This window comes from Thunnus thynnus, chromosome 10, assembly GCF_963924715.1.
Source record: "Thunnus thynnus chromosome 10, fThuThy2.1, whole genome shotgun sequence".
Classification (NCBI taxonomy): domain Eukaryota; kingdom Metazoa; phylum Chordata; class Actinopteri; order Scombriformes; family Scombridae; genus Thunnus; species Thunnus thynnus.
The window spans coordinates 18,900,284-18,914,910 of NC_089526.1; the positions used below are offsets into that span (position 1 = coordinate 18,900,284).

The 14,627-nt window shown below is 43.4% G+C and overlaps 1 protein-coding gene across 1 annotated transcript in view; it reads right to left on the bottom strand.

Moving 5' to 3' along the window:
* LOC137190674 (IgGFc-binding protein) overlaps positions 1-14,627 on the bottom strand; it is a 35,299-nt gene that overhangs the window by 17,611 nt on the left and 3,061 nt on the right. The window contains exons 4-24 of the mRNA XM_067600198.1: positions 14,032-14,605; positions 13,354-13,949; positions 12,725-13,271; positions 12,065-12,615; positions 11,435-11,990; positions 11,029-11,225; positions 9,841-9,979; positions 8,949-9,247; positions 8,202-8,778; positions 7,320-7,891; positions 6,620-7,187; positions 5,636-6,207; positions 4,948-5,509; positions 4,637-4,836; positions 4,304-4,439; positions 3,879-4,204; positions 3,219-3,798; positions 2,537-3,129; positions 1,884-2,451; positions 687-1,264; positions 50-605 (exon numbers count right to left, since the gene is read on the bottom strand). Coding sequence (XP_067456299.1) covers positions 50-605; positions 687-1,264; positions 1,884-2,451; positions 2,537-3,129; positions 3,219-3,798; positions 3,879-4,204; positions 4,304-4,439; positions 4,637-4,836; positions 4,948-5,509; positions 5,636-6,207; positions 6,620-7,187; positions 7,320-7,891; positions 8,202-8,778; positions 8,949-9,247; positions 9,841-9,979; positions 11,029-11,225; positions 11,435-11,990; positions 12,065-12,615; positions 12,725-13,271; positions 13,354-13,949; positions 14,032-14,605 — 9,847 coding nt within the window. The remainder of the gene's footprint in view (positions 1-49; positions 606-686; positions 1,265-1,883; positions 2,452-2,536; positions 3,130-3,218; positions 3,799-3,878; positions 4,205-4,303; positions 4,440-4,636; positions 4,837-4,947; positions 5,510-5,635; positions 6,208-6,619; positions 7,188-7,319; positions 7,892-8,201; positions 8,779-8,948; positions 9,248-9,840; positions 9,980-11,028; positions 11,226-11,434; positions 11,991-12,064; positions 12,616-12,724; positions 13,272-13,353; positions 13,950-14,031; positions 14,606-14,627) is intronic.

Sequence of the window (14,627 nt, forward strand, 5' to 3'; positions counted from 1 at the left end):
AAGTGGATCATCTACTCCTCATTTAAACTGATCAAAATGATTCACTTACAGCAGGGGGTGTTCTTTCTCCATGATCCTATAGTTATTCCTTTAGCCTGGCAGGATGCCGCATATGCTTCCAGTGCTAGACATGCAGCCTCCATATGCCCTGCCCCAGCACAAACTGCTCTGATGCACATATCTCTGTAAATATTGGGCTCCACACCTGTGTTCCAGCAAGGGCTGAATTCAATACTCCTGGCCAACAGGATATCACAGGCCATTATGGCCTCTGAGGGCAAGCTGCACTGATCACATTTTCTCCCACAAGTCTCAGTGCAATGCTGTCCAGGGGCAGCTGCTGCCCAGCTGTTCAAGAACTCTGCAATGCTTTTGGCAAGATGACCATTTCTCAGTTCCAAGTCATCAGACTTGTCTCCATTGAAATTCCCACAGAGGCCCGAAGCTGTGGCGTCATATCCCTGTGGTACAGTTAACCTGATGTACTGTGTGGAGGACAACTCAAGTTTCACCCCAGATACAGTTGTGATAGTCATCCTGTTGCCATCTTGGTATGCTTTAAGTTTACTATTGGCAAAAGGCACAATGTGTTCTTCTCCATTTACCTGAAAGGACAGAGACCAGTTAATTTCATAAAATCTTTATAGCCTTAAAGATTTAAGATATTTGCATATTCCAGAGCTTACTTCTATTTTCCATGGAGTCTTTGGGTCAATGGACACTTCCAGTGAAGGCAAGCGAAACACCAGTCTGCTGATTGAGAAAATAGTGTAATTTCTGTCCTTCTCAAAGCTAAGCAGCAGAGTATAGTCATGCATGGCTTTAGAGGAGAGGTCTGACACTAAATACGTGCAAGCTCCATGATGAGGCAGAACCAAGCCATCAAAAGTGATGTAGCCAAATCCAGCAAACATTTGGCACATTCCGTACTGCAGAGGCCTACACTGGGCAAGGCCATCCTTTACTGAGCAGCTCTCCATTGGGCTACACGGTGAAGGATTGCAGGTCACTTCTCTTTTACAGTTACATTTCTGGCAGTTATTCCCGGAATAGAAGAAGCCAGCAGGGTGATATTCTTCCTCATGCATGCAGCCACAGTCAGAAACCAGTACACAATGGCCATCACTCAGGACATAGCCAGGGTCACACTGGCAACCCTCCTCACAACCTCCACTGCAGTTTGCTGGAGAGGACAGTCCAGCGCATACAACAGGACATCGAGGTCCACACAACTCGTAGTGGCTATTCTTAGGGCACGACATACCTATGGGGAGAAAGAGTCAACAAATCTCACTATACAAGTATCATGTCATATTCTACAAACATACTTCATCCTGCAGAATTGTTTTGTTTCACTACCTAAATTTACCCCCTTCACTGTTAAAATGCTTAACCCTGAACCCACAGACTTCAACATCTACCTTGTGTATCTATCTAGTGCAAATGGTAAAAGACTGTGCAAAGGCACAACATGTTAAATGAGGAATGTGACAATCGAATAATTTAGGACATTCTTTTGCTGTGGCTCCTGAATTGTAGTCAAAATTGTATTGTATCAAATCAGATGTAGTTTTTTGTTTTAAAAACCTCTCATAGGTCAAACAATTGCACAATTTTGGTCTGTGTGTGTGCGTGGTGCAAAGTTTGTATAATTGCTGTCATGCATAAAATTTTCATAAGCCTCAAAGTCAACAAGAGTCATCAAGTATTTGCCAATGGTGTAAGCCTGAACTCACTGACACACATTAGTATTGCACATGTAATATCTTTGAGTCTGAAAAGCAGGGCATTTTACCATAATCAGCTGTGAAGTGTTTTATTTTTCTGTGATAATGCAGCAAATAAAGTTTAACTGATGGGAAAACAGGCAGCCATTTACTCACCACAGAAAGTGTCACTCCTCCAGTGCCTGATGGGCAGCTCAGCTGCTTGGCATGCAGCAGCATATGATGCAATGGAATTGCAGAGTGCTGAGTAGTGTCCCCCATAAGAACAGGAATCTGCCACACAGCTGTGGAAGTATGGCTTGGGACTCAAAACTGAGGCACAGTCTGCAAATGGCCCTAGCTCGTTCAACAATACCCCACAAAAATCACTGCCTCCATAAAGCTTCTGTGCCTCTGCAGGACAGTGCTTCAGTCTGGAAGTACAGCTGGATCTACAGGCCTCTGCTCCCTCAGACCTCCAGCTGTGGGCAAACTCCAGTGTATTTTGGGCATGCTCTTCATTGGACATCATTTGGTCGTCATGAGGGTCAGTGTTGGCATTCCCACAAAGACCAGAGACAGAAGATCCATAACTGCTGGGGAGGATAACCATTACAGTGCCCGTTTTATAGATGATCAGCTGTAATCCCACATCAGTGTGAATGATGAGAGATGAAGGTGTGTGATAGGCATCTATATGGCCTGTTTGGTGAGAGTATGGTAAGTGCTTATACAGTCCATCAACCTGAGTGAAAAGAAACAATACATTAGAATTATATAGTGGTTAATTTTTTTAACGCTATGTTAATAACACCTTGCAAAGTACTCACCAAAACCTTTCCTAGGTCATCTTTTCTCAATACTACATTTAAACCATATATTGAGAGTGTTATGGTAAGGCTATGAAAAAGCCTTTTGTGACAACTTGCATCAGAGATGGTGATATTGAATGGTGTTAGTCCAGTTAGGTTGGAGTTGGTTTGAACTAATGAATAAGCACAGCTGTCTCTAAAGTCAAAATGATGTCCATCAAATGTTGTAAAATGCAGCCCAGTGACAATAGTACAGTTGTGGGGTTTTTCAGGTTGACACACTCTCTTGTGATGTAGTTTCTTGCAGACCATCCCTCTGGGGCACTGGGATGGGCTGCAGTGGGCCTGTCCAGTAGCCGGCCCACAGACGCAGAGTTGACCACAGTTGTCTGGGATCCAGAAAGTTGTGTTTAGGCTGTGGTATTTGCCTCTGGAGTCTGTGCACCCACACTGCTGTGGACGAACACAACCCTCTGGACTCCTGATGAAACCAGGGTTACAGAAGCAGCTCTGAACACACATCTTATTGCAGACGGTGGTGTTAAATTCACAGGATGGAGGACAGGCTGAGCCACAGGTCTTGTAGTGGCTATTTGGCGGACAACTGACAGCTGAAATGATTTATTAGTGCATTATTTCATCACCATAGTCGCAGGAAAACTTTAAAACATTATTTGCACTCTTCAACATGACTACTTACCAAGTGTCACCTCACTGTGGTAGTCATCACTGGTTTCTTCACAAACTATGGAGTAGGAATTTATGGCCAGGTCAAGAGAAAGTTTTGACCCTTCATTATGTATGAGGTCTGTTATACAACTTTCATAGAAGGAGTCTGGATCAACTCGACTGTGACAGTGGGCATATGGACCATTCAGATCCACGAGCACTGCACACAGTCTCTTGTGACTTGAGGCAACCTCAGAAACTGTACCTGCAGCCAAGGTCATTTCATCCAGTTCCTGCTTACAACCAGTACAACAGTTGGGATCCCCATCTAAGAACTGGTAAGCTTGAGCCAGCTCCACACTTGTCTTAATGGGAGGGGAACCAGGTGTAGTTACAGCATATTCATCTTGAGGATTGCTGTTAAAATTTCCACACAGCCCATAGACTTTGCCCTTATAGTGTGAGTTCAGTGTCACAAGAACGGTGGAGTTCCAGTCAAAGACTACATGCATGCCAAAGTCAGTTTTCAGCAGTGCTTTGCTTTCCTTGTATGAGACCTGGATCTTACCCCGTAACAGATTAACAGGAATATAATTTACTTGACCGTTAACCTGGAAATAAAGGGGAAATATATTAGTGACAGGAGCAAAATCTGGTCAGCTCTGTCATTCAGAAACTGACATTAACTTACATGTATGCTGCCCTTTTCACTACCAAGCTTGATGATGAACCCATGAGCTTTTACAGTCACCACCTGTGTGGCAGATGCTCCTGTGCAGTTATTCTTTTTGGACACACTGAAGGGTGTTAGGCCACATGCTGACCCTTTGCTGGCTACAAGCAGATAGGTGCAGGTACCCCCAAAGTCATAGTTTAGCCCATCAAAGGTGTGGTAGTGCTGGCCTCCCCAGGCCCAGCACAGACCCTGATGGCTCTCACAGACGGGCACACCGTTGCTCAAGTAACATATCTCTGATTCATCACATTTTCCCTCACATGGATCTAGGTTTTGCTCTGCTTAAAGAAAAGTACAACAATTTTAGTTTTAACACACTGAAAAGTACGATAAATACAAACAAATCTGTATCTAAAAATATTTTTATTTTAAATGCTCACCATCTTTGTGACAGCCCATGATTCCATCTGAAACTATACAACTGTGCAGTGGAGGACACGAGTGTTGCTTGCAGATAAGAGGAGGCCCACAGGTGCAGTTAACAGTACAGTTTTGTAGAAGTTTGCTCTCAGAGGCCTGAAAATAGAAAACAAATGAAGCAAATAAAATCTGTACTAGTATGCATTTACTGAGTTTACTCAATACTAAAATATTAATTTGAATAAGATTTTTAATTAAAATGTTGCAAATGTTAATAGTCTAATTCAAGTAAAAGACTAGTAAAATTACACTCTTTTCTAATAGGACTGCACACAAGTGTTTAATTCTGTGACCTTAAACCTCCTTCCATCCTGTACACAGCCACACTGCTTTGCTGGTACACAAGCATGACCATCATAAAGGTGTTCAGTATCACACTGGCAACCTTCCTCACAGTCTCTGGGGCACTGCTCTCCCTGGCTAATCTCAGGACACAGGGAGGAGCAAACATTTGTACACTGGTTGTAGTGGCTGAATTGAGGACAATGATAAGCTAAAAAAAAACAAAAAACAAAAAGAATACATGTGACAGTCAATCAGTAAGACATTTTTCTGCATTCAACTTAATTCATTGTAAACTAATGAACCAGGATGTTGGGCTTACCACAGCCTGTGGTGTTCCTCCAGAGGCTAACATTCATTCCTGCCTCCTTGCATGCTGCCTCATAGGTCTGTAGTGCATCACACAGGGCCCAGCTTTGTCCCTCTGCAACACAAAGGTTTTTCATGCAGCGTGAGTAGTATTTATGTGGGCACACTAAATGGTGACAAGAAGCGAATGGTCCCCTCGGCTGGGTGATGAGGCTACAGTACAGGTCAGAGGTGTACTTGGGCACAGGGGACTGGCAGAGTTGGCAGGTGCGGTCACATGTGTCGCTGCAGGATGATTTTGTATCAAACAACTTCCACGATGGCCCAAAGATGTCAGGATCATAGATTACAGTGCCATTTGGCAGCTGCAGGTCATCTGAGGGATTATCATTGTAGTTCCCACAAAGGCCACAGGTCGTCTGGTGGTAAATGTTGGGGATTTTGACCTGTATGTGGTTGCGTAGGTCTGAAATAATCTCAACTGACTGTGGGGTCTTGATGGTGTGCCATCCATTTTTCTGATGTACACTGACATTGTTCTGTATGAATGGGAGGTTCTCATAAACGCCATTTACCTGAAAGAAATAATTCATTTTTAAACATAATACAATACAGTTTGTGTATGCTGTGAAAAATTACTTTGCAGTGCATGCTAAGAAATGACTAAATTATGCTGAAGGCTGTGAAATCACACAAAATACCTGAATTTTTCCAGGAAAATCTGTTGACATCTTAAAAGTCATTTTATTGACTTGCAAGTAGATCTGCCTGCCCTCCCTATGGTTGCCCTGTGCAGCGATCAAAACAGGCTCCACATACAGTTTTTTGATAGAGCATGTCTGTACCAGGGTATAGTTACATGAACCATGGAATTCAAATGCCTGTCCATCAAACGTGGTGTACTGGGATCCGTCAACAGAGCAGCGTGCCACTTTGGCTTTTGGGTGGCAACCTTGAACACCCTTAATAAGCTTACACTCCTCATCCTCCCCACATGAGACATTACGATAAGTCATGTGTCCCCCAGCATGACATAAACTGCTTAGTTCGCATGTAGACACCTCCTGCCCTGCCCTGAGGTATTCTCCATGGTGAAAGCAGCCACAGCTTTCCGGATAGACACAGAGGCTGCCACTGTGAACTAAACCTGCTTCACAGAGGCAGTTCTCCCCAATGTTTGGAGGCATCAGCACAGTGTTATTCTGCCAGCCAAGGCAGAGGTGAACAGGGGCAGAACTCATGCTGTAGCTGGTACTGGAGGGACATGACTGGTCTGTAAAGATACAGAGAGACATCAGTCACTTTAGGCAGGAAGACAAGAAAATGTTAGGGTTGACCAGTGATGCATTAGTACCATCTAGTGGTCCAACAGCAGCTAAGAGGTTGTGGCCTCAATACCAATATGAACACTATGTGATTTATACTTAAATTTTCAACTTGCTATAGATGTACACAGAAAAAAACTGAAGTACCTACAGATATGTCTGCTTTGTATGCAAATAATCTTCATGTGATATATATCAATTCAGCACTCAAACAATGAAATGTTATGTGCTTGTACAGGCTTCTGCAAACTCCATATTTGGAGTGCAATGATGCTGAACTCCAAACAGCACAGTTACAGTTGTAGAGGATATTAATTTAATTCACTTGCACAACAGAGCTGAGAGCACATCAACACTTACAGCAAAATCCAGGGCTCCTCCAGGCATAAACTGTTGCCTTGTGGGAAAGGCAGACAGCAGTGTACTCTGCCAGGGAGTGACACAGTGCAGGCTGGAGACCTCCATGAAGACACAGGTCACTGACGCAGTGCTTGTAAAAGCTGGAGGGGTCCACTTTACCATGACACTGTCTGAATGGTCCATTAACTTCCAGAATCTTCCCGCAAGCCTCCAGGTCAGAGTAGAGGGCCAAATGCTCAGATGAACATTTTGGACAACTTCCTCCTAGACAGCCCTCCACACACCAAGGATTCTGACCACTTCTCCAAGCTTTTCCAAAATGTTCAGGACTGAGACGCTCCTGTGTGCCATTTACGGTGAGGTCATCAGCAGGATCAGAGTTGAAGTTACCACACAGGCCACAAGTAGCATTAGCATATTTACTGGAGAGACTAATGCTGACTATGCCCTCTACGCTGAGACTCAATACAAAGCCTGTGTCTGTGTAGATGTAAGTATGCAGCCCCAAAGAGAAAGCTAGTGCAGTGGGGCTGAGGTGACAGGGCATGTTCTTCTTGATACCATCAACCTGTAGGGGGTGCCAAAACTGCATTTGAAATTCAACACAGGGCAACACATTTTCTAAATTAAATATTTCTCATTAAATTGGGGTTAAATTTTGGAGGCAAGAAATAAACCGCAACAACAGCATACTACTCACCTCTATCTTCTCAGTGTTTTTACTGTTCAGCTCCACAAGCACACCACTCACACTGACCAGGACATGAAGTTCTGACTGTAGGTGTCCATCTACATGAACCTGAATGGCATCAAGGCCTTGCCTCTGTCCACACATGCCCAGTAACTGGTACTGACAGGTGCCATGCAACTCATAGTCATGCTGGTCAAAGGTGACTATGTGATGACTGGTGTACATGCATGTCTGCTGGGGATGCGGCACACAGCTTCTTACTCCATCGTTAAGACCACAGTATTCGTTGGAGCCACAAGAATCCAAATGACACTGTGCCCGGTGGGTGTAAGGGTCACAAATACACTGCTCGGTACAGCTCTCGTCAGCCCAGAAAGTCTGGTTGCTGTGGTAACCATTGTGAGTGCAGCCACACTGGGAGGTGGGGACACACGTGTCACCGTCCAGGACGAACCCTGGGTTGCACTGACATCTCTCCACACAAGCCAGGGTGCAGGGGCTTGAACTGAAGGGGGCCTCACAGGTGGCAGTGCAGGCCGTGCCACAGGACTCATAATGGCTATTCAATGGGCAGGACATAGCTGATAGGAGAAGAGAAGGAGGAGAAGAGAAGAATGATGAATAATATGCATGGAAAACTGCACATATGTTTTATTAGATGCAGCAGTTGGGCTTTTAAGTATAATAAGTGGGACTGGGGCTTATTAAACAGTTATATTTAGGAACATTTTGTGGCGGTTTGAGAGTCTAGTCATGTGTAAAGCATATCTGCACATTAAAATGAAAAACAAGACAGCTGTAGCCAATTAATTATGTGCTAATTTGTAAGACATTTTAAATCACAGAAATAAATTCATGAAATTCGCTTCATGGTAACACAAATTTACTTACGACAGAAGGTGCTATTTCTCCACTCCCCGACCCGGATCTGAGCATTTTGGCAGGCTGCAGCATAGGCCTCCAAGATTGGGCAGAGGGCCTTCTGAGTGTCGTTATTAGAGCACATGTCAAATATACTCACTGCTGTGGAGATGTTACTGTAGTTAACAACTTCCTTGCACAGGTAGAGAGGATTTTGTGGTGACCAAATGTACTCATGCAGGGAGATCCATTGACTGGCTACATTTTTCTCTTGTAGCTGTTTAGCAGAGCAGCGTGAGCATGCATCTCCACAATCTGCTGTACACTGAGCTTCCTGATCAGAAACTCTCCAGCTCCAGCCAAAAGTGATAGAGTCAACTGCTTCACCCTGTGGGGTCTGGAGGTCATCCTCTTTGATGCCATTATTATTTCCACACAGACCACTGACTTTTGTTGTATTAGAGATGGTGATCGTGGCAATATGAGAGCAGTCATACTTAATCTGAATGCCCAGATTAGTATCTACAACAACAAACACACCACTCTGATGAATCTTCACAAGTCCAAACTGTAGAGTTACAGGCAGGAGCTTTTTCTTGCCATTTATCTATGGGAGATCACAGATACATTTTGTATAATTTAGTTTACGATGCATTTCTTATATAAATTAATGATGGTTTATCACTTATAGGTGACAGGCATCTGATCCTGTAATAAAAAAATAATGAGAACAAAGATAGAGCCCTGATGTGACTATGCCTCCAAATTCAAACTTACCCAAACATGGCTGTTTTCCCCTCTGTAGATAGTAAGATTGTCTTTAGCCACTTTGACATGAATAGCTTTCAGAGCTGAAGCCTCACTGGGGGTCCTATCTTTCTGCACTCCAACCCAAAATGTATCATTCTCACTGCTGTCATTCAATGCATGGATCAGAGTGTAGGTACAGTTTCCTTGGAATTCAAACACTTGTCCATCAAAAGTGTAGAAGTGGGCGCCTCCCAGTACCCAACACTTGGTTTGGAGAGGTTGGTTCTGGTCACAAGTCTCTTTATTCTGACATTTTTCAAAATCAGCTGAAAAGAAAAAATAAGGGAGAAAAAAAAAGATCGATCAGAACAATGGCAATTTAGAAGATGTGCAGCTAAAAATACCTGTAGACAATCAGAGTTTAAAACTCAACTTATTCACAAATTAATAAAGTTCATAAATAGATTTCCTGAACTGAATGTGGCTGTCAAACGATGAGTTCAAGTGCAAATACTCTGTCGTCACAGGATGTGGAAAAGTATTTGGATAGCTTTAGTTGTAAATACACATTGTCATTTGTGACATACATTCAAATTTCATAGGCTTTCGTAAGGACAAGTGAAATCATAAAAGTGCATTATTACTTGTGATTGACAAGCAGTGCAATCATGCTGAAGCCCCCAGGCAGACAGGAGATTTTAAGTACATAATTGACTATTCAAATAGGGGTGAGGGGTTAACCTTGTTTTGGGTTAAATGACAGGACACTCAACAAAACTAATCACCTTGTGGTATGCATGAGCTCCAACAGCAAAACAAAATTTGATAATGTAAGACTGACGAGTGTTGCATGGCGGAGTGAACAACAGCTACCCTGTGAGGAAATGTCACACAACCCAGCAGAACCAGCTGGTCCTACCTTTCCCTGAACAGCCCCAGGTATTGTTGAGGGTGCAGCTCTCTTCCTTGGGGCAAGAGGCTGGCTCACAGTGCATGGTAGCAGCGGCAGAGCAGTTACACTGCTCAGAGCATCCTTCAGCCCACGTTATCTCCCCAATCTACAGAGAACAGTGAGTCACTGTGCAAATTACCCAACTGTTTTTTTTTTTTTTTTTTTTTTAAAAACACCAAGCAAACAAAACAACTCAGAATAACACAAAGGCTTAGGATTTCATGATTAGTCATGCCACAGGTACAGGTGAGGCATATACGTGTTTGTCCAAGTCATTAATGAGTCATGTTATTAACAGTACATGGCGTAACAAAGACATGTCACCTGTTTAGCCTGATTTTGGCAACATGTCTGTAACTACACTCGCAATGCAGACATATGTTAATGTGTTACATCACCACACCCTCAGTGAACTAATTGGTTTATCAGAAGTGAAACAAAGCAAATGTTTTCAGGTCAGGTCTCATGTTTAATATTTAGTTTCAACAGATTAGGAAGATTCATACATTAATTGCCGTGATAAAGGGAAAATGTACATAGTTGGTATAAGCTTAAAAAGGATGGGTTCACAGTTTTTCAAGTCTGTCTTAAAACAATTTTTAGGTGCCCAAATGAATATTGAAATAGGTTTTTCTTAGCCATTAGAGGATTCCTTAATAATGTACTTTGATGGCAGCCAAAATCCAAAGTCCTTCTGTGCAAAAATATATTTAAAAGTTTATCTGAAGCTAATATGAAGCTTCAGTCGTACAAATTAGTTGAATCTTTCAACGTTACAGTTTTAGTGCCAAAGTCCCTCTTTTTGTTACTATGCTTCCACCGCAGTTCAACAGGGAAACACTGTCTGAGGAAACACAAAGCAGGAATTTTATGCTAAAAAGGCTGTAAATGTGGCAGATATCCACTTGATATGACTAACTCATTGACTGCTGAAGCCTCATAAGCTTCAGATAAACTTTTAAATGCATTTTTGTACAAAATGACACACTGAATTTTGCCCCCCCCCCATCACTTACATTAAAAGTGCATTTGAATGAATGGTTAGTATGAATAGGAGGAATGATTACAGTGAGGAAAACCTCTTTTAGTGTTCATATGGGCACATAACTGCTGTTTTAAGACAGACCTATCCTTTAATAATGTGCAGCTACTTGCCTCATAGTAGTGCCCATGGTAGAAGCAACCACATTGCTCAGCTTTGACACAGCCATTTCCACTCTGCGTGTATCCAGAGTCACATTGACATCCCTCATAACAGGGCCACGGGCAGAGGATATCGGATAAATTGGCACAGGACTCAGGGCACGCACCAACACATATATTGTAGTGGGAGTATTGAGGGCATGAGAGTGCTGTGGGAGAGAGAAAGGGGTTCATATACTGTACAGAGTCCAGATAGCCTTATATCAATCTGGCAAATTCACTGTATAGTTTGCCAGAGCTCTAGCATGTACTACAACAGAAGCATATGTGCAGTCCTGTATGATTTACACGCACTGGCACACCATGACAGACTAATGTAACATGTACATATAAGAAAGTCAAGAGTGATAATACTCACAGCACTTCTCCCCCCTCCATGGTTTGACCTGAGCTCCTGCCTCCTGGCATGCAAAAGTGTACTCTCTCAACCTATTGCAAAACAATTCTTCATTCCCATTAGACATACACATGTCATTCACACAGTTCTGAAAGAAGGGCTCTGGGTCCACAGTGGAGTGGCAACCACTAAATGATCCTGCAGGAGCAAGCAGCTTGCCACATAGGCTATTAGAGGCAATTTTAGCTGTCATGGTAGAGTTACACACTGAACAGAGATCACATTCTTCAGAGCAGTTTGTTCCAGGTGGTGAAAGTGACCAGGAAGATGCAAAGATGGAAACATGACTTGCTAGGCTGCCATTCAGACTTTGTCTGTCATCTGTAGCAGCAGCACTGACATTTCCACACAAGCCACACATTTTTCTATGGGAGGCAGGAATCACTATTTGTATCAGATTAGGCCCTCCATAAGTGATAACAACCCCAGTGTCTACAACAACTCGAGTCAGTGAGCCAGAATGCAGTATTGCTATGTGATCCAGCTTGATAGGAGGACCCCTCAGAACACCATCAATCTGCAAATTTAAAATGTTAAAATTAAAATTAAGGCACTCTGAACAATGTGTGTTGTAAATTTGTAAATGCTTACCTTTACTTTTCCCAAATGCTCCATCCCCAATGACATGTTCACTCCGTGCATGATAAGGTCCAGCCTACCTTGCTGGATAACAACAGTAGGCTCAGACTCTTCTTTGTCACAAACCTGGGATAGGACGTAACAACAGCTTCCCATATTAAAGTCAAAGCTATGTCCATTATAGCTCCTGAAATGTCTGCCACCCATGACTGTGCATTTAGTAGGTTGTGATGCATGACATGCACGGTGGCCATCTTTGATGGCACATTTTGTTCCATCTGGACATGTGTGATTTGTACATTGCACTTGATTATGGCTCACACATACACAGTGCAGCTGACAGTGTTCATCAGGGTAGAAGTTGTCATGGATTTCATGGTAAACACCATTATAAATGCAGCCACACTCAGAGTTTGGTACACATTCCCCACCACTGTGGAAAAACCCAGCTTTGCAGAAACAGCCTTCTTTGCACTTCACTGCTTGAGGATGTGGGTTTTCTACACAGTTAGACATGTGACTGGAGCACAGGTGGTATTCACTATTAGATGGGCAGGAGAGATCTAAGGAAGCAGAGGAAGGTAAAACCAATTAAGCCGTTTCATTTTAAATATTCCTACACTGTACACATTAATACATTTAAAATAGTGAGATTTCACTATAGTAACTTACAGCAGAAGTCTGAAGCTCTCCATTCATCCATTATTGCTCCCATTTCTTGGCAGATAGCAACATAGCTGGATAGAATCTGACACAGGGTTGTCTGGTTACCATAACAGAGGTCTGAAACACAGTTATCATAGAAATCTTGTGGGTCAGCTGTTTTGTGGCAGCTCTGGAATACTCCCTCTGTGTCCAGTAACCTTCCACAGAAATCTTTTCCCTGATAAAGAGCCATCTCTTCTGGATTGCATCCTGAGGTGTTCATAGGCACATCCACACATTCATGTTCACTGCTGGTTCGCCAGTGTCTGACGGCTTGAGAGATATCAGAGTTGTCCTCGGGCGTCAGGTCATCATATGGATTAGCATTAAAGTTCCCACACAGGCCACAGAGATGACCAGAGTAGATCCTTGGCATTTGGACAGTCAGGATGTCTGAGCTGTATGTCACAACAACGCCAAAGTCAGTCTCTAAACACTTTGACAGTCCAGCCATGTAGAGATTTACTTTGCCTTGGCTTAAAACTGATGGAAGACTCAGAAGCAGACCATTGACCTGAAAGTGAAGTAATGATTACACTCTGAGTTGAGAAAACATCTGCAAGTCTAGATCTGCTATGCAAAATAAATCAACCTACCATAACCCTGTTACTCCAGTCATATGACATCTCAATGGAATAACCAGAGACCACCATTTTAACATGCCGAATGGAAACATTGGTGGCATCCTTCATCTGGTTCTGAACCTCCACACTGAAGTCTGCTAGATCTCCCCATGTGGGACAGTGAGAAGTGAGTAGGTAACTACAGTTTCCATAGACATCAAAGTTACGTCCGTCAAAGGTGGTGTAATGAGGATCTCCTTTAGCTATGCACATCCCAGGCCCATCCTTATAGCAGCCCAGGACTCCATTTAAGACCTTGCATACTTCCCCAGCCTGGCAATGAGACTGAGCACACATAACTGTCTTGGAAGTAGGCTGGCAGACACATTTCTTCTGGCACTGCTTGTCAATCCAGAAGTTCTCCTTGGGGAGATAGTAGGAACCATGGTGAACACAACCGCACTTGCTAGGTGCTACACACTTCCTGCCACTCAGCAGATATCCCCTGTTGCACTGGCACGATTCCACACAGGGCAAAGAGCAATTATGATGGGCCTCTGGGTTAGCGCAGGTAGCAGGGCAGGCAGAACCACAGATCTCATAGTGGCTGTTTTTGGGACATTTCATAGCTATGAAAGCAGAACATACTGTTAGAATTTTTTCAGCAAACAATATTGTTATCACTTAAAAAGAACATGTTTTGAAACTCACAGCACTTTGCAATGGTTCTCCAGTTGTGGACTCTGGCCCCAAGCCTCTGGCAGATGTTGGCATAGGCCATCAAGACCGTGCACATAGATGAGGCAGCTCCACTGACACACAGGTTGTTCACACAACTACGCACAAAGGGCTCAGGATCAATATATGAGTGACAGTCTGCAAAAGGTCCATAACTCCTCTGCAGTAGAGTGCATCCTCTCTTGAAGGAGTTGCCATTAATGCCAGGAAGAGATTTTGTTTGGCTTTGAGTACACACTGGACATGAGACACCACCACTGCAATCCTCAAAACAGGAGCCTTTGTCATCATTCACCACCCATGGGAGGGTAAAATCAACAGTCTGGGTCTCATCAGTGCCATTAGAGGAGCTGTGATTAGCATTTCCACACAGGCCGCACAAGGCTCCATACAGCTCTGGGCCAACTTCAACCTGGAGATGGTGGTTCCAGTCATACTGGAGAACCAGGCCAAAGGACGTTTCTAAGACAACGCTGGTACCGCTTTGATAAAAATTCAAGGACCCATTCCACAGGGTGAAGGGCAGGTTCCTCTTCTGTCCATCAACCTATGAGTTCAAATGCAATAAT